Genomic DNA, 20,461 nt, shown 5'->3' with positions numbered 1-20,461 from the left:
GGAAACCAGGGCCTTGTTCCTCCTTCATGAAATGCGGATAAACTCCACTTAGAGGCAAAAACGCTACATGCAAGAGAAAGAGGGGCCATTTCCAATTGCCTGTTTTCTGCTTTTCCAGTATATTCTCCAAAACAAGAGAGAATAACAGAAAGGAACCTGAACTCTAAACATGCTAAGCTAAAAAATGAGAGACTTTTTGGCGATTTCTGTCAAAGTTCTAATTTATTTTTTTCCATCTGTGACACCTACATAATTTTCCCCTCTTGCTAATGGTCTTCCTTTGGTGACAGTAAGTGCTGTTGAGCATATAAGTAGCATTCAGACTGAGATAACATTTGATTGTTAGCGTTTTCCCACCTCCACTGCAATGTAAAACTTTCAGTTTTGCAAAACGAAAAGCAATTTTAGTGTCTAGAGAAAATAACAAAGTATGGGGAAAGTGTTCCCTAATTGAGATAAAACCCTGTCACCTTCACTAGCACTTAACAGCACCACACTCTGAAAGCAGGTATTATTTAGCGTGAATAATGACAACAGAATCTCAGCTGGATTTTAAAAGTTATTTCTGCATAATTTATTCAAAAGATAAATTCCCTAATGAAAGATACTGGATCCATTTTAAGCCATTTATAATTACTGCCTCAGGAATGCCATACTAGCTGCTGTTTATCACTGTCAGGGACTTCTGAATTCCTATTACAACCACAGTATCCCATTGGGTTTGTTTGTCTCTGAGGGAACACAGTGTTTCAAGTGTGGTATGGCCCTACAAAGGAGAACAAAACCTGTAATTCCCCAGAAGTGCATTTGTATGTCCTTTACTCTGTTTTGGCACTTTAGCATTTAGCACAATCATTTCCTCATGGTTATTTCCAACACAATGAGTTATGCTTTTCACCAGAAGTTTGTAGAAAATTTCCAGTTCATTAGTACCTCCCCTGATCCTTTCTTTTCTTATGAGTTTTGTAGCCATTACCCATCACACTTCCTTCAAATTTTGGAAAAGAATATATATGCTTGGACTGTTAGATCTCCAGAGTAAAAAATAAAGAAATCACATTTCCACGCTATGAAGATGTAATTTTTCATTAGGAAACATTCAGAAAAGTGCTTCAGAACTTTAATTGGTTCAGTGTAAGCATTAAAGAAACAAGTACTGGTGTGTTCAAATGTTAGATTTGATTCAGGTAACAACTGCAACAATATTTTCATGTCTTCATGATGTCTATTGCTGTACAGCAGAAGACTTCAGAAGCAAGAAAAATAAAAGAAAGGTAACCTGTAAGAGACCTCATCTCCTTTCACTTTGTGTAGGCCCTCGTGTTACTGTTTATCAAAGGTGGTAAATAAAACCAACAGGCTTACTGTGAGCAGGCCCCTATTCCTATATATACTTTAGATATACCTCTTACCTTGTGCTAAGACTACAAGAAAATGAAAGCCAAACACTTCGTACGTCACTTGCTACTTCAAGATGAACAAGTACATCAGCTGCGTGTTAATCACAGCTGTAAAAGTGTTCAGTTCTAGAGCTGTGACAGAAGTATCCTCATTCTCAACTGTCTGTAAAAACCGTGTCTTTTTAACAGAAGGTACATAAAATAAGCTTCGCCTCTAAAGACCACTCCTCATGAAGCATCTTGTTATTTAATTTAATCTCAGCTAATTGGCAATTCAGGCAGTAATCTGTGTCCAAGAATTCCAGACACAGTGGAGAGCAGAATCCTGTACAGAGCTTCAGTGGGACCCAGGATACAGCCCCAGTGCCCTGAGCTGACGGCAGCCTCCTTTGGGGATGGCATACATCATGCCACTCACTGCCTGTGTGGCCCTGTGATGAGGAAAGGCTGCAAGGACCATCTGTAGGTGGGAGGTACCAACCTCACTGACTCTCAGAAGTGCAAGACTGTCACTGTGACTGCTGCTGTACATATTAATGCAGAATACTACCAAATCTGCTCAAGGGAGCAATAACACCTAAGCCCTTCAAATGCAGAAACAATTATCCTAGCACCTCAACCAATAGTCTGCAGTGACCTGTGTTGAGTTTGCCTATTATGCATTATCAGGAACACTGTAGGGAAATGTTCATATTTTATGAGATTAAACAGACAATAGGAGTAGTAGTCAGGATTTTATTTTTTTTTTTTTTTCTTTTTTTTCCTTCTTGTCTGAATAGTCCATATTTATCTCCAGGTAACAGGAGAAAAAGAAATTATAGAGACCATTATTTTCTGCTTAACTTTTCAGACATTGTCTTGGACTGGAATGCTTTGTATAGTGAAATTTCTCTTTTTAAGCTAGAATGAGTTTTGATATACTCAGTCATGCCCTAAGTTTCAGAAAACACAAAATGCATTTTTCAGACAGTGAACAAGAGCCCTTACTCTCTCATCAAAGAGCTCTCCAATGGAAAATGAGTTGTTTTTCTGCCTTACGATCCTGAAAAATTCTACATTCATGCATGTACCTGACAGACCACCGACATCCATCTTCTTCAGGTTCTTTGCCTCCAGAATGACAACAGTCAGCTTGCCGGCAGTAGGCACGTAACGGAGGGAGAAGCAGATATCACCCAGCTTTTCTTGCTGTGAAAGCAAACAAGGCATAGTGTTATTCTTCATAAATCATTTTGAATCTTTAAAAATCTAATTCTGAAAACCCCACAGAAAATAAACAGGATTATGTTTCAAACTCCCGTTGTAAAATAGAACATTCAAGGTTTGAATAAATATCTGCAACTGAAGAATGCATGTGAGATTATCTGCTATACTTCAAAGTTTATCTCCCATGTCAAAAAGGTGCATAGGTCTTTCTGAGAAGACTTCCTTGGGTATACAAAAATCTGCTCATGCCATTCTTGCTGAAGGACTGCAATCTTACATCTTAAAAACTTTTCAGCATGATGTAGTTATTATTCCTTTTAATTTTTAGAAACTTAATGCGATACCTATAAAGTGATGGATTCTGAACTGATTATTGCAAGTTGGGAATGAGACCTAGCAATTGTAATAGATTGTTCCCTGGAAAAAAAACAGCTCAATGATCACCATGGTGAGAAAGCACAGAGAACAAACACAGAGTTGTGTGTAATTAGGAAACAATCAGATGGAGTAGAACAAAACAGCTCATGATGTTAAATGTATGTATCACCCATTAAATACTGTCAGATACACATGCCCACATCTTGAATACTGGTGTTGTTATGGTAGCCCACTGCCTCAAAAAGGATGTCTTATGATTGGGAAGGATTCCAAAATCAAAGCAGCATGAACGATGAAGGATAAGACACAGTTTCTGCATGAGGAACAGTGAATTAGATCATGACTCTTCAAACTCGAATGAGGATGTTGGGAAGACACCCTGATGTGGCTGAGGAGGGGCACAGTGATGTTATGATATTACTCAAAAGAAAAGATCCTGATATAAAAAAAAAATGTACATTTTTAACTCATACCTGAAATAACCCAAGATGTCTTTCACCACATGAACTACATTTTTATGAAAGGACTCACTATTCCTGTCTGTCTTCACAGGCTGCTATAAATTTCAACTCATATTCTTATCCTGGAAATACAGATTTCAGCTTTGAAATCTGCTCTAACTGAGCATGCAGTGATGGGGTGATAGCAAAGCATGCTTCTGCTCCTCTGACATTCTGTTTGGGGAGCACTGTTGGCTGGGCTAACGGTGAAGTTGATCTATCACTTGCAGCTTGTTCGGAATGGAAGAAATCAATTGCTTATTGATTTGTGTTATCATGATCACAGCTCACCCAGCCACCTTGTGTTCTCTGCATTCCTGTTCTATTACATGGTAGACTTGGTTTAAATTAGCCTTGCTGATTCATTAGCCTCTGAGTAAGACTGATATCTGAAAGCTCATCTTAGCCCCAACATCTCAGACACCTTTCTGCTCATGTATCAACTGACACAGAAGGGCTCTGCCTTCACCCCCAGATTCACTGGGCAGTGTGTTGGCTGCATTCCTCTAAAATGTACTTTGCAACTGACACAATATTGGAGCATCTATTTAGGAAGAATTTTTTAAATTAATGCTATCTTTCTAATGGGTCCTTTAAGGGTTTTTTTTTTGTTTTGTTTTGTTTTGTTTTCTTTTGGTACTTCTGCATTTGTTTTGAGACTGGCATGTGTTAAAGCTATTAACATTTGTTAGAAGTGTATAAGGATTGTTTTTTTTTTTTCCCAAGCTGAATGCCTGAGTGGAGTCCAGAGGAGGTATTTTACAAACAGTTATTACCAGGAAGACCATCACCTCTCACTGGCTTTTCTCCATCTATAATCAGGTCGTGTTTTGTGGAAATGCTGCAATTGTCCAATTGTCTACACAGGAGAGTATTCTTATGAGAGTATTTAATGCATTTTTAGCCTCTTTTAAAGTAATTTTAGCTGCATGAAGCATAGAGAAGAAGCCAGCATCATGTAAACAGTTCTCTGTAGATCACCAGAAAGCTATAGGAAACAACCACAAATGATGGGCTCATTCCAGTGAATGACTTGAAGAGAAACCATAGGTACCTGCTTAAATGTCGTACGTTTTTTTGGCTGTCACTAAAATCTGTAATAACTGCATTTCTTTATTTTTATTCAATTTATTTTTTGCATTTCAACATTTTCCATTTTGCTTTGCTGCCATGTGTTTTTTTAGTCCTAAGCTGGTTTGTGTGTGTGTATGTGTTTTTTTAATATAATTTTAAAGATATTTGTCAGATAAAGTACTGCAAGTGGCAGCATTGCAATGAAGCAACAGAAAGCAATCACTAGAGGTGTGGTTTGCAGGAGATAATTACAAACCCCTGCAGGGCTATGAGGTACAGATGAGTGCTTCTGGTATGGTGATTATCTCATGGAGGTACCTTATTGTTATTATGAATTTCTTTCAGCCTTATGTATAAATAATTTATGTTAGTAAATTACTTTGATCTCTGATGGAAACTGTAAGTTAGTGTTAGAAACTTCCAACTGGGAGGTTCACAGGCATTAACCTATTCATGTATAATGCCTAAACACCAATCAATAGACTCTCTCCACCTAAGCAACTTCATAATTTCATTCCATTTAAAGAGAATGCAATGAAGCAGAACATAAATGACAGAGCTGCTAACAGTTCTTCAGCTTAGAAAAGAGGGCTTGTTGAGAACCTGGTCTTTTTAGAGAAGACTCAAAGTGTCTCCTGCTTGTCTCATGTTTCTTCTTGCATTTGTCAGTAGTCATTTTTGCCTTGACAGCACACTTTCCTAATGAGCTACTGAGAAAAATGCTGTTTATGCAGATTATTCTCATTCACACTGCAGAATCTTTAACAGTGATATCTATCTTCTTAATATAAGCAATCTCCACATTTTTTGTGTAAGATATTATGAGGAAGTTGATGCTCACAGCTCTCTTAGTAAAACAATACCAAAGTAACAAGCCACAGAATTGTATGTTTTTTTCCTAATTGGATCTATAACTCCAAAATAGTCAGTGGATACAAAGTCAAAATATAAATAATCAGAAAGATATAAACACAGTGCAGTGTGTTTCCAAATTCAATACCCAGTTTTGATTGTAGACATTTGTCTGAGAGAAACACAATGGAATGTGGTTTTCAGTGAAGACCCAAAATACGATCTCCCACTAATCAGCATTTGTGATACCAAGCTAACAGGGTTCATTATACGGTATCCACACCAATCAAAACGTTTTAAAACTCTGTGGAGAGAACAGGGACAGCACAAAGGTGGACTATAAGCTAAATTAGCTTCTTTAAAATTCAGGAAACCCAGGTAAATAGCGATGACAGAACCTCTAATTGCAATTCCCTTATCTGCGGGCATTGGATGGTTTTGAGGCTGTTGCTATTCTGCTGACAGAAAGAGATCTCAAATCCAACACATTCTTTGCCTTGGCAAATAAACTACAAATGCATTTGGTCACAAAAGCACTGTACTACTAAGAGTATCAGTACGCCACAGATGTGGAAAGGCTTGGACTGGCCCTCACTACAGCTTCCAGAAGAGCAAGTGGGAAGAGTTAGGAACTGATGACCTGACGATATCAAGATAATTAGGCAAATGAGTGCAAAGTGAGCAGGAAGGATATGAAATCCCAAGTGCAGAAGTATGCTCAAAATAGACAGTGAAACAGGGAAAGCAAAAGGAGAACCGGAAAAAGAAACAAAAGCTGGAGCTAATCTGTCAGCCCATTATTACAGCACTTCTTGAGATTCTCACATGAATATGGATGTACTCAGAGTACCATCAGACCCAAAATGAATAAACAAATATAGAGATAAAATACTGAGAGTTAACAGGAAGGGCAGGATTCTCTTCAGCCTTTTCAGACAAAAGTCTGATTACAGAAACTGATATTTCAGACTTGTGAAATGTTAACTGTAAACACAGTCAATACAAAACTTAAGGATTTTAATAGCTAAATCATTAATTGGACAAACAGTATAATTCCCCTCCTGTCTAAAAGAATTTAATGCCCATGAATGGAGCAGCCACACTGTTATACAGCTGGAAATAAACAGGTGCAATATACCTCTGGAGACAGAGAAGACGAACTTTCTTCATGACTGCACCTACTGCACTTTTGAAGAAAATATTTCAACATAATACAAACATGAACAGACAAGTGCCCTGCAACGTGCCTCCTTATTCAAGGACCAGCCTTTGTTTGCAGGAATAACCCACGTGTCTTCCAAAATGGAAGGGTAATATTTGTGATCAAAGATTTCTTCTGTTTGCTTTTACTAATGTTATTTCAGAAATGCTTTCATGGGTTATACCCTCTTCAAATGTGCTAACTTGCCCATAAAATGAAGCTCGTGTTAATGCAAGTGTTAAGTTACAAGCCACATAGCAAGTAAATTAAGAAGCAAAGCAAAGCCAAATAGGTTACAGCAGGAGATCTCAAAGAAACAGAAGGTTCTCAAGGCAAGGATCCAAAAGGCTTGCTTTGAACGCTGTTAAAAAAGGGATTAGTGGTGACAAAAGTCTAAAGAAGAGATGTAAAGGAGGCTGATGCTAGGTGAACAGTGAGCAGAAATAGAGCAAAGGTCCAGAAATAAGTTCTGAAAAGGAGTTTTAGAGCAGATAGGGAACATTCTTTCAAAAAAAGTGAATTTATTAAATGCATCAGAAGGTGGCATCTGTAGGGATACAGTTCTGGTATAAAGCAGGAGTGTGGAAAGACCAAAAGAAACAGCTTTAATTGCACATTCCTCTCATACAACAGCACTATTTTTACCTTTACTTAAAGAGAACAGACCTCCCTTCCTATGGGAATGAAGGCAACCTTTTTTTTTCCCTTCCCCTCCCCCCACCCTGAACAGCACTACTTCATATACACATTCTTCACAAATCTCTGCCTTCCTGTCTTTATCTATTTATCTAGCAGGATGTTGTATTTCTCCTACATGCCCTAGTTATGTAATGCACTCCAATGCAATGACAAATCTAGCTTGAAAGTAACTTGGGTAATTATATGAACTAGCCAATATTATTAAAAAATTAACAAGTCAAATTCTGACAGCTTCCAGTGCTCTTCAATATATTTTTAACTGTTTAGAAAAAGCACTTCTATTATTGCTTCTAAAAAGCAGAAAAAAAATGAGGAGAAAACACTTAATATTAAGTAGAAAATGACACTTCATGGTCAACAGCTTAAAAGCATTACAATCAGTTGTCATCTTCCCAAATGAGAAAAGCTGTGGCTAAAGGCACTTGAAATCAGATTAGCAGAAACACACACTTTCATTTCCAAATGAGAGACTGTGCTACCAGATGTACTGAGTTCTTCATTAAAGAAGACAAAAAGTAATTTCTTAAATAAACAAGAAAGGGAGGAATGAATAAAACCAAGCAAATACTGAAAACCAGCCTATGATGACTGAGTGTAACTCCCAGCTTGCCCACAAATGATTGCAGCTGGCTGCTCTGCTTTAACAACTGCATCTCGCTCTGTTTTGCCACTTGGCTTCCCCTCAGCTCTTGCCTGATCATATTTCTAAATGTCACTCACGTTTATGCAAGCCAGCGCGCAAAACAAAATTAATTTAACTGAATGGCACATTAATATTATTACTTTTGACAGCATGGAAAACTTATTAACTATAGCATGTCACGAGGCTAGCATTCTAGTGAGTCGTCTGAGTACAACACTGAAAGGAAATGAGATACAGTTGAAAGGTGGTTTTTGGCTTATCAGACACCATGAGAAGTCAAATCACAAAGCTCTTCCATAATTAACAGAAAATTACATGTGCACTGCAATCACTTTACAAAAAATCCTTGTCATCTTGTGATAGGACACTGGAAGTCACAGTACATTGCGTAATTTGAAGATATCGCTTGAAGCAAGTATGGGCACTGTAATGCTTTGTTAGTGCAGTTTCTACTACCAAGAAAGTGTCTTGTTTCCAAAAGTGACTGACTCCAATACTTTACGGTATGGGTTGAAATTAAAGCATACAACAGAACCCCCCACCCCCCCCAAAAAAAACCAAAAACAGGCTCAGGAAACAGCAGAGAACTCTAAATAAAAATAAAACCAATTATGGATTTCTTACTTGTATCCAAAATAGCATCTTTATATGAGGTGCTTTTCCCCCTTAAAGTAACACATGAAAATTTTGATCAGGATGACCAAGATGACTTTAGTATTTTTGTCTTTGGATCCAGCTGAAATGAGGGAATTAATGCACACCCCAAAAATTATGAGTTTGGACTTCAGCTCAGTTCAAAAATATGTGTATTCAGATCTATTGACTTACCTTTACCTGGCTCCTATTGACTTCTTATACCAAGCATTCAAGAATATACATTTACAAAGCTATTGAAATACATTCAGGTTTTGAATTAATATATACAGGTAAAAACCTTTTTTATTACTACTCTGTTTCCTCTGACTACTTCACTTTGAAAAATGCACTCTCTTAACACATTCTTTAGGAAGACAAGACAGCTCATCAAAGGTCGTTGTAGCAATCAGTACCACACACTGAATTTCATTAATCTCTTCAGTAAAAGAGGTCACCACAGTCATCTACAAAAATCTAGGGAAGAAGACTGTACTTATCATGAGATCTTTGGCTAAATAATGTTCATTTTTAATAAATTTCAAGCCACAAGGGAAATCCAGAGGATTGGAACAGTGCTAATGTTATGCCACTCTAACTCCCAAAAAAGGCCAAATGGGATGGAGGTGGTATCTATCAGCTATTTGCCTTTTATCAAACCTAGACGAAACAATGAAGAGCTCATAAAAGTTTGCATTAATGATGGTTTAAATGATACGGAATATAATTAATGTGAAGTCACATAAGGAAAATGGAACTATTTGACTAAACCCAGATTCATTCTGTGATTAGATTGCAGATTTGGCTGATGAAGAATTGTTTTCTTCAGATTGCCTGATATAGTGCTATGTTTTTGATTCTAGGAGAAAAACAATGTTGACAACACACTGATTTTTATAGTTGCTGCTAAGCAGTGTTGCACAAGGCCAAGGCCATTTGCAGCGAGGGCCCAAGGAGCTGGGAGGGTACAAAACTAGTACAACAGACTTAAACTGGCCAAAGGGATATTCCATACCATGTGACAAAGAATTACCATAATGGTAAATAATAACACAACAAATTATTCACAGAAAAAGTTCTAGATCACCCAGTTAGCTGAGTCAGCCAGAACCAGTCACACAGATCGCATTATGTACAGACGAAAGCAAAACACTCCACATCCTAGGAAGAAGAATTTGGACTATTTCTGAATATGTACTGAATCAGGAAATATATCTTAGAGAGCAGTGTTTCCTGCTGAGCATTTAGGGTCATGAGATACACTCAATGAACTGCAAGTGCAATGCCACACAAAAGGGTAAACAGTAGAGGAACAGAAGCTGCAGGTACCTTTCCTTTTCTGGGAAGATCAGTTTGAATGCGGCATACAGTTTTTTGCATACATACTTCTAGAAAACTTTGAGAAGTAGAAAGAATGTGAAAAACCACAACACTTACAGGAAAATTGAAGAAAAAGTCTGACATAAGGAACATAAAAGATGAATTTCTGCTGCTTTTTGAAAAGATGATTGAAGGTGACTTGATTGCAGTATGTAAGTACCTCCACAGGGAGGAAGCATCATGGATTAAATGTCTTGAATTTAGTGAAGAAGGGCAAAACAAATATCAAGGACTTGACGTAGAATCCAAAAATATCCATATAAGAAATAAAGTACACATTTTAAACAGAAACTGCAGAAGCTGTTAGGGATGTCTTTCTTCATTACTGATTTGTAGAACCATTTAAGAGTTTTCCAGCAAATCTGCCTATAGCAAATACTGGTGTACTGACAGCAATTGACATTGACACTGACTACTGACATTGCCAGCAAGATCTCATGCAGAATTTTCCAGTAGAATATTCACAAAACTCTAATTAGGTAATATCAAAATGTGTCTTGCAAGACTTTGTTTTGGTGAATTTTCAATATAACCATGCAAGATAAAACTGAAGGGAAGGCTGTCTGAGCTTTCAGAGTTTGCAGTCCATGGCCATGTAGACATGACAAAATGTTATAAATTGAGAATAAGAGTGTTTCCAGCTCCATGCTTCAAAACAAAATGCCAACTTTAAAGCTTGTTAGAAGATTTCCTTGTGCTCTGTCCCTCCCAAAATGGCACAGGAGTAACAATTCTGTATTGCAGATGCGGCCTGTTTCCAACATTAAATGGGATTATAGGAGACTCCTTAAATTCTTTAAAATGTTCCTTGAAGATTTAGAAGTCCTCCAGATTTACGGATGACAACCTCACCTCATTCTGAAAAACTATCCAATTTGATAGGAAATAGTACTATTTCTAAGTAAAATAAAGGTATTTGAAATTACAGATTTTTTTCCCCCCTCAGGAAGAAAATGTTAATGTTAGCTAGTCTAGGCCTAGTGCAAATGAAACATAACAGACTTAAAGGCCTGTCATTCTTAGTGAGTTGTAAAAGCTCATATACTGGTGTCTTCTGGCAATAAACCCAAGGAATCACTGAACAGGTGTGTTAAAAGAATTTAAGGAGCATGTGCCAGTGTTTATGTACAAAACATTCACAGTTTTATATGTAGTGACTGTGCTTGGGGCTGATAAACAGCTAGTTTTCATGATAGGGAATATATAAACAGGAAAGTTTTGAGGTCTTAAATTCTTACCTAATGTGACCAATGTTTGTGCTTGAAGGAACTTATGCCAGTTGCAGAGCACTAAAGCTGAAATCCAAGCAGGAAGCCAATATTCTCCAGTCATTCTGGCATACATGATTACTGCATTAGATTCTAGTAGAGCCTAATTAAAATCTGTTATCATTTACAATGATCATATTTCAGGCAATATTAATTATTTTTGGATTTTATGTTTTTAAATATAAAAGTTGTAACTTTCAGTCCATTGTGTGCATTTTTTTTTTTTTCTCTGGGCAAATGAATAAAACTAAAATCATACAGTTCTCCATTAAAATGAAGTAGAAGTTTGGTGGCACGGACAGATATTCTGAACAAATACTAAAAACTTTTATGAGACTTTAAAAGATTCAGTGATTTAAAGGATACGCCTTTAACCACAGTTTTTATTCCTTGTCACTCAACTGTAATAGCTACAGCTATATTATATACAATAAGTATAAAAGGAAAAAGAAACACACCCAAGGAGTAATCAAAATTAATTCAAATGACCCCACCTCTCCTAGAAAGCCTGCTTCTTCTAAGATGTCACAGAAAATGAATGTTTGGCCTGACTAATTAATGTAGAGTCTGAATGAATGAAAACACTCAGCATAGTCCACGGTTATCTAATTCTGGGCTGGGCATTAACAGACAGGGGTCATCAGCTGCAGACTTCAGGGCGCTCACATGAAAATAAACTGCTGACAATTCTGAAGTCAGAATTCTACTCGTCAACAGAGATCCTCCTGTTTATTTTCAATGTTTCTGAAGAAGACAGAGAATCAAAGGTGAAATAAATGGGCTCCAGACAACTCAGCACTTCAGAGGATTACCTGGAACAGTTTAAGTAATACCTAAATTTCATTAAGGATCCAGCTGGAAGCTTTGCCTACCTCCATCCACACCAGTGAGAAACTGCAGCACCATGTTCTGTCCTGGTGGCAGTAAAAGCAAAAGAAGTAATCTTCTAGGGAGTGATTTAGGTTTGCATCTTATGGCGAGGTCTGTATCTAAGAAGATGTGATTTGATCTCAAGTTTAGCCACAAGTTGAAAAGGGCACTAGGGTTCCCAAATTTTGTTGTCATTACCATTGACAGTGGAAGCAGTATTAACTTCTGTTCTGTTATAGGAGAATGCATCCAACCGATCAAGCAGCAATATCATACTGCTATAGAACTATCTTTCTTTCTTTCTTACTGCTAGTTTGGAAACTCCTGCCTTTGGCACTATTTCTATAGTAGTATATAATCCTCAGGGAAACATGACCTCCATGTTGCTGGATTCAGCTGCAGGAACTTCTCTTCACCTAGTGATTGGCCAGCAAAAGTACACACAGACTGGGTGCAGAAGCACATACGTGTTCAAAAAGGAGAGAAGAACTGAATTTCATCTGCACACTGATGACTGCAGCTGAAAACAAGCTGTATTTTGCTCTAAGTTGTAGGCAGCAGGAGTATTAATTCTGTATCAGTAAACATACTCCACAGCAAACAATTCACTTTCTGGAAATGCTGCCAGTGGAAGAGACAGAACTGCTATAGTACCAATCCATCCATCTGTCAGAGAGTCATGTGAAATAAGAAGTCTCAGTTTAGGGAATTAAAGGCTGCTTACAAAACTATTAAAGTCTTCACAAAAGCTTTTCTAGTTCTATCCTAAAGATACATCATCAAAGAAAGATGTATTTCTGCTCCATCCTCAAGTCTACATCTTACACAGAATCTTAGAGTGAGAAGATGACAAGAAGTGAGGAGGCGGAGTGATTCACAGAGCTTGATCTCTGGTCATTATAGATACTAAAAGCTAACAACAACTTTGGGCTGTGGATGCTAAAATGCGCAGCTTAATTAGTAACTTACTCAGGTGCATAGGATGATGGTAGAGGTCAAAATAAAATGCCTAGAAGAATGAGAAACTGAGAAATCACTCAGCATTTGATGATTTTCTCCCTTTGTGAGACCAGTGATTGAAAATCTGGAGAGAGACAGAAGTAGGAGAGAAGAGAAATGGTTTGATCTTCAGGCAACACTATCATTCTTGGAGTAAAATTCCTCACTATTAGAATTACAGATGACAGAGGTTAAAAAATTGAAACGTATAACACCAATACTGTAAATGTTTATTCTCAGATACGGTATGGAAAAGCATTTATATCTATCTTGTTTCCTTAAATCTTACCTGTGATGTAGAGTTACCTGTGAGCATTCAGGACTGATAGTACTTGCTTTGATCTGTATGAAAATGAAAGACTAGCCATAATCAACCCTTCAGAAAGAACTGTTTGTATGTGGCAGATAGCAAGATTTTAAAAATTGGAAATGTCAGCTCTCCATTAACCTACATGGTAAGAATGCATAAACTCCAAAATACAGAGATATTCTATGAAAAGGGTTCTGTTTCTTTTTTCTGCAAGTTATTATTTTGTGCAACAGCATTCTGCCCAGACTGAACTAGACACGAGCAAGAAAAAAAGGCTTTGCTATCCAAAGGTTTATAGAATCTAATTTAAATCCTCTTGTCCTGAGTGTTTCTATAGTTGTGATGATAACATTCACAGAATAAGCTGTAGAATGCCTAAAGAAAAGAAAGATGAAAGAAGTATGGGGTTGACTGCATTAAAACCATCCAGTTATCTCAACTGGACCACATCAGCACAGCAGTACATCAGCCAAGGTGAACAATTTCTTCAGCCTTTGGGATAAGGCTGAGTTTTATTATATGACCAAACAGGAAACTGCAAGAATCAGTTACTGCTCTCTGTTATCAATTTAGCCTAGAAATAAAACCTAGAAAAAATCCTAAATTCACTTACTCTGCCTCTTAAACATATTAACATAAAACCAGTAAAAGCCCAGTACCACCAAAATGAAACACAGTATTAAGTCTTAGATTTTAACAGTGATTTCTTTAGAATGAGGGCATTTTGTGCTAATTCCTGTCACAACACACGGTGCTTCAAATGCTAGTTAAACTCATTATTAAACTAAACCAAAACACAACAGACTCTGAAAAGAGGCTAAATGGTTTTTATGGTAATCCCTGACATGGTCTAAATTGGTATTTTGAGAGACCACCTGAAAATAATGAATAAGATGACTAAGCCGTTTGTTTCTCAGATTGCTATTCCTAAATCTTTGTCTTTTAACCTTTTCAAAAATACATCTGATGCCTCTGGAAACCAACATCCTTTAGTTTGAAGCAGGCACAACAGCCAGAGGGCAGTGTCCCAAATTAGGCCTCAACCTTTTTCTGAAAAAGATGCCATCTTGTTGAGAACTGTCTCGGGACATATGCACAGAAGTGGCTGTGAAAGTAATGCCTCCTATATATTTCTTTGGAAACTACAACAGATACAATGAGCACAACAGCACACTTTGACAGAGTGAATTCTCGCCTACAGAACAGCATTTTTCAACACATTCACCTCTACTAGCTGTGCATTTTTGCCAGTGATGAAAAAGAGCCTGCGTGCTGCACTCCTAATAATCTGCACTGGTGGAGGAGACCAACTGTTGCCATTGGTGAAATGCACCACACACCACCTCACTGTGCTAACATCCACTGTTTGGTTTCCCAGGACACTCATCAAGCATTAGTGAATGTCAATGGGTGCCATTTTTTTTCTGCATGGAGGAATTCAATGACACATCTTTGCTGAGTATTCACTTCCATGTCAGATGCCATTCTGTCACACTGCCCCTCTGCTGCCATCTGTCACAAGACAACAAAATACAACGGGATATTGGTGGGAATGTTCCAGCTCTACTGTCATACTGACAGCATCTGCTTCTGGTGTTGTGGGCCAACATAATAAAACAGGAGGCATTACTTTCAGAGTAGCCCACATAAAATATCATTAATATGTAAGAAACAAAACACTTTAATTGTTAATATGTTTCTGAAAACATTTAAAAAAAAAAAAAAAAAGCCATAAAACAAAGCCATAAAACTAGTGGGATATATGACCTCTTTTTTTTGGAACTAACCAATCAGGCTGATTTGAAGGCAGTGGCTGCAACTCTTAGTGTGCTCCGAAGTTGTTCATCAGAGATTTTTAATGAAATTTTACTCTTCCTGTGCACCATCCTTGTCAATAACTGTTAGTAGAAATGTGCATACTGACAAAAAGCAATGGCATGAATAAGGTGCGACTGCAAAGTGAAGGATTATGGAAGTCCGGTAAAGAGACATGATCAGTCTGTTCTCAGACTCGTTTATCGAAATAAAAAGCATGCCAGTGTATTCTTTGCTGTTCAGAGCACAGTGTTTAGCCAATGTATCAAAAAGCATATGATTATTTGCTGTGATGGGCTACATGCCCAATTTGTAGCATGTTGTGTGATCCTTTTATATTAATCAATAGATTCTGAGCATGCTCTTATAGTCCCTCCCAGATTGTAGTTTTATGACTGGGAGTTCCAGCAAGTTATGGCTGAATTCCCTGGCATTCAGTTTGCAGCTTCAGTCCAAAACATCTCTTCATGCCCTGAGGCCTTTCACTCAGGATATACTTCAATCCATGCAAATGACAGATGCATCAATGAGCAGAATGCTTCCAGCAACTAAGCAACATACATTTTGCTTTAGCCTTTGTAAAAAGAATTCTTTTGATGATACTGTTTCCTCTTGGTATCTTTCTCAGAAGCCTATTAAAAGGCTGTCCAGAATCTTGCTTTCCAAATGCCACTTTGTGTTTAACAACCAAATCCAGTGTTTTCAAATTCCTTGGTTGGTCTCTTCCTTCTCCATTACACATTAAAAAATATCCTATACTCAAGCAATTAAAAAACAAATAAACAAAAAACAATAACATGAAGAGGTAGAGTTGGGGAGTTATCCACTGTTCCTTCCTTTGACCTTGTAGCCTTCTGCAAGGTCATCAGGAATTTACCCTGTCTAAAATCATTATTATTTTGAGTATGGATTCTTAGAAGATGGAGAGCAGCAAGTGTAGGATACGTTTTGTCAGCACAGTTTAACCTCAAGATGCTTTTCCATGCTTGAAAGTCAAGTGCTTATAAGCACATTTCTGACAATCACACCATGCAAGTTCTTCTGATCTGAGAGAACACTATCCAGAATCAATGGGCCCCAGCAAGAAGCAGAACATAATACTATCAACAAACTTCTGCTTCTTGTATTCTGCCCTCTGGATCTGAATTTAATTTCTATAGAGCCAGACAGTCTGAGGTGAATCAAGACAAGTTCCCTTTTGATTTCAGGTGAGCCAATTCTTTTTGTTATAAAAAAAGAATGTCTCTGACTTCCAAAGTTAGATGCCTTTTCCAGAGAGAGAGTAAAGAAACATGATATTCAACAAATGTATACAGTGGGGTTTTCAGCAGTTTGAACATGGAAGGTGATAAAAGAAATGCAGAATTCTAATAGCCTGAAACAGTACTGCAGCTGCTCTACTTAAGTCATGTGGTTTTACCTTTAAAATCATAGCATTTCAGCATCTTCAACGTAAAGATGAAAAAAGAGCTAATTAACTACTGAACGATTTCACATCAGGCTTTCTTATTCTCAAAATTAAGCTATTTTCCTCATATTAAGATCCTCTGTTTCATTCAGTCTCTCTACAAAATTCAGTTCCTCTTTAGGACAGATGTTGCACTTAGTGTATGCTTAACATTGTGCAATTACTGAATGTTATTTTGTTACAAAATTTGAAGATTAAAAAACCCTTAAATTTAACATTTTAAAGTTTAACTCCGTGTAAGATGAAGTGAATTTAAGAAAACTTGAGCACCATGCAGAAAACAAAGCGATCAAATACAGTCTGCTGCTAAATAAAGGAGACCTCTCATTTTAAAATTTGCCTGACACTCTGACAGCATCTCCATAGTGATAACAATACTTCCTTTTGTAAAGCATTATGATATCTGCAAAGCTGTACAAGAGCTAAGTGTTATTATTAGAGGTTGGAAAAGGCCTATTAGATCTCCTGTCCATCTCTGATACAACAAAAAATGACAGTGATTTGCTGCAGTGATTTGTCAGTGACATTTGTAAAAATATCCTTTCCTCTTAACTCTCTGCAAGTTTCAGTGCTCAGGATTCACCAAGCTAGCCAGTTTATTTGTTTTGTCAGTCTTCAACTTCTATGAAGGTTACCAAAAGATGAAATAAACATGCCATTCAGGCCTACTTTTCCATCTTTCTTTCCATCTCCTTCTTTTACTTGTCAAGGAGGAAGGAAAGAATAGTCCACATGAATAGTTCATGTGTCAAGATTCACAGAAGTGGTCTTCCACTCCCTATCTGCAGATTGCCTACATCTTATCCATCTCCAAGGCAGTATTGTAGCATCTCTCTGACTGAGTTTGTGCACCAAGAGGGAGAGAAACTGTTGTCAAACTTACTGATGTTTTCCAGCAGATTCTCATCTCAGAAGCCACGTACAAAACATTCCCATCACAGCCCACTGTGAAACAAATAACTGGGTGATCTATCTGCAGTGGGTTCCTTGTCAAGTAATGCATGGAGTAATGTGATGACAGTCATTAGAGGTCTGCAGAAGTCTTGATAGTAGATAGTGTCAACTTGAAGATCTTATGGAAGGATTTCGTTTCTCAACTGCTTTCAAAAGAAAGAATTGTTTCTGTTCTTCCTTCCCCTACTTACCAAAATTTTTTTGAATGTTTGCTACAACAGGTTTTCAATATAACAAAAATGGCCAAAGCAAAATCAGTTAAGTATATGAGAGATGATTCTCAGTATGAATCATACTACGATGAGCAAAGAGCTCTGACTGGCCCTCTGTACCGGAGTGATAACAGATACTGGGTGCAGTCTGTACTCAGAAAAAGTTAATGGTAGTGATATCTGGTAGATGACACAGAGGAGAAAACTCCTGTCATGTATTTCTTTAATGCTCTGTGCCCAAACCATTATATGTCAGACTTGGTAGAAGTGACTAACCTTTCAGTATCTACCACTCTTCCCTCCTGTGCTCTCAGGCACAGGAGACTGAAGGAGTACTAGATAAATCACCATCATGTATTCACAAAGCCTTCTCTCAGCCATAACAAATGCTTATATGAAGTCTTGTACCTTCCAAGCACTTCACCAACATAAATATATTGATAAGACCTTTTCCAGAAGAGAAGGGACTATCAGAGAGATGGCATTCAAATGGCTGGACTGTGAGAAGTAGAGCTTCAAATATTTCATTAAACCTTCATCCTCTCCTATCAATTTCAAGCCCATTTAGAAAAAAAGATGGAAAGTACAGTGGAACTTTATGAGCAAACAGAGAAGTAACAGCTCGTAAAATGATTTTGCCTTCTGTGATAACAGTTAATTAAATTGTATATTCTAAGGTGTCAACAACTGAATTCTACATCAAGTGAAATGAAAATAAGATTTTTATACTGCATGCCACCTATACTGATGCCACCTATACAGTTCTTTCAAGGTGACTGTTAGCATTTGCCACTGATGTGCTTTGGCAAAAATCTTATTTTGGCATCATAATCAGGATATTAAGGATATTTTGGTATCTGATACTTAATTACCAGCATATTTAGAATTCTAATTAGCGGTAGGTAAGAACTGACAAACCTACCTATACGTTGCAAGGGCAAAAAAGGAAATAGATCATGTTATTCTTCAAATAATGCACATAACATATAGTTGCACTTTTCAGAGATGAGCTCATTATGCAACTATAAAATGTGGAAAAGATTTCTTTTTTTGTGGTAATAGAATTTCATTTATCACACAATTTTGGATGAACTCCAGTTGCTTAGGGTTTTAATTCAATTTGTATCATGTTTTCTTAAAATGAGTAATCTAGGTTGCCATATGATAACTACGAAGACATGTGCATGTTTCAGTTGCTACACGTCTGTCCTATGTAAATCATATTAGTCTTTGTATGTGTAGTACTGTATTGGGTAATTCTGAAGCCAGAGTACTGCTTGTTCACAGCTATATCTGCTATGAATTCTGAAATGTCTGCTGTGTCAACCAATAACAGGTTGCTAAAAAAAGGACCTCTCCCAGCCCTCTCTGCCTCTTGCTAATTACTGCATAAAATCTATCAGAATTTGCTTGGGATCTTTGCTGCTGAGCAAAGAGGCTGGAACTTTGAAGGTGGTGAGGTACTTGGCAGTAGTTAAATGTGGAAATATGAATGACATTTCCTGTGCAACACAGCTCCCCAAACCACTGACAGATGTAACTCTCTTGGTTCTTGGTAGAGATTTCCTTTCCAGACTTCTATTTCAACTTTATCTCTAAGATTGGAAGAATGGCTACCAATGTCATATGTAATAAGAGAGCCACACACTACCACAATGAAACAATGCCATGCAGAATAGCCTCAGTGTAACAGTGGCTTTAAATCAGTAAGCAGAAGAAATCCATTCAAAAATCTTTAAAAGCAAACACTCAAAATGGCACGACTGAAATCTACCATTTTTGAAATTTTGAGAAGGTAACACGATATATTTGCTCAGTTTTCCATAACTTATAGTCTTAATTCAATATTCATTTTTTTTGTCACTTGTATTACAGTAAGATTTCATTCAGATATTGTCATTCCAATTACAGAAACTGTGGTTTGAATCCAGAACAGCTTGTTAGCTATATCATACAATGAGGAACTCAGATTCAGATTCTTTCTTCTCTCACCAGAGAATTGAAGCATGCTGTGCACTCTTATTAGAATGAGTGGGCAATCAGAACAAAAAACAATAAAAATCTGAGTACAAAATAGTTTTATAATAAAAGGTGTATGTGCCAGTACAACAAACCTCTCAGAATGCACAACTGAATGGTGAAATGGTCCAAAATGTGCCTTGTGTACATGTTGGACCTCCTAAATAATGAACGTACTGTATGTTGGCACAGAGAGGAAAGAAATAAAAGGTGATTAATATTTGAGTGAGATGCCATTCATTCCAAGGTCTTTGTTAAATCCACAATTCTACTCAATGGATTCTATCACATAGCAGTTCAATAATTTTTTTAATTATTTAAATGAAAACCTACCATTATTTCAGTGCACAGTAAGATGCTATGAGATGAATACATTCAGAATTTAGGGCCACAGAAAAGCCGAAGTGCTATTATTCTTATAATTAAAATACAAATTCCACGTGCCCTAAGTACAACAACCCAAGAAAAAGTTAAACTCATAAAAACTTCCCTTAATATGCTGCATAAAGTATCAGAAAGATTGAAAATAGGATTAGCAGAGGAGAATGCATCTTTTCAGTGAGTATTGGAAAAGATGCTT

The 20,461-nt window shown here is 37.2% G+C and overlaps 1 protein-coding gene across 11 annotated transcripts in view; it reads right to left on the bottom strand.

Moving 5' to 3' along the window:
* The window catches only part of SYT1 (synaptotagmin 1), a 354,401-nt gene that overhangs the window by 48,922 nt on the left and 285,018 nt on the right, over nucleotides 1–20,461 (bottom strand). For all 11 annotated transcript variants that reach the window (XM_085537503.1, XM_085537506.1, XM_085537549.1 and 8 more), the window contains one exon: nucleotides 2,471–2,588. In XM_085537503.1, coding sequence (XP_085393629.1) covers nucleotides 2,471–2,588 — 118 coding nt within the window. The remainder of the gene's footprint in view (nucleotides 1–2,470; nucleotides 2,589–20,461) is intronic.

This window comes from Coturnix japonica, chromosome 1, assembly GCF_054131305.1.
Source record: "Coturnix japonica strain WE chromosome 1, WE-NBRP24, whole genome shotgun sequence".
NCBI classification, from domain to species: domain Eukaryota; kingdom Metazoa; phylum Chordata; class Aves; order Galliformes; family Phasianidae; genus Coturnix; species Coturnix japonica.
Note: the sequence above shows the minus strand (reverse complement) of the source record. Positions and strands in the feature narration are given on the sequence as shown.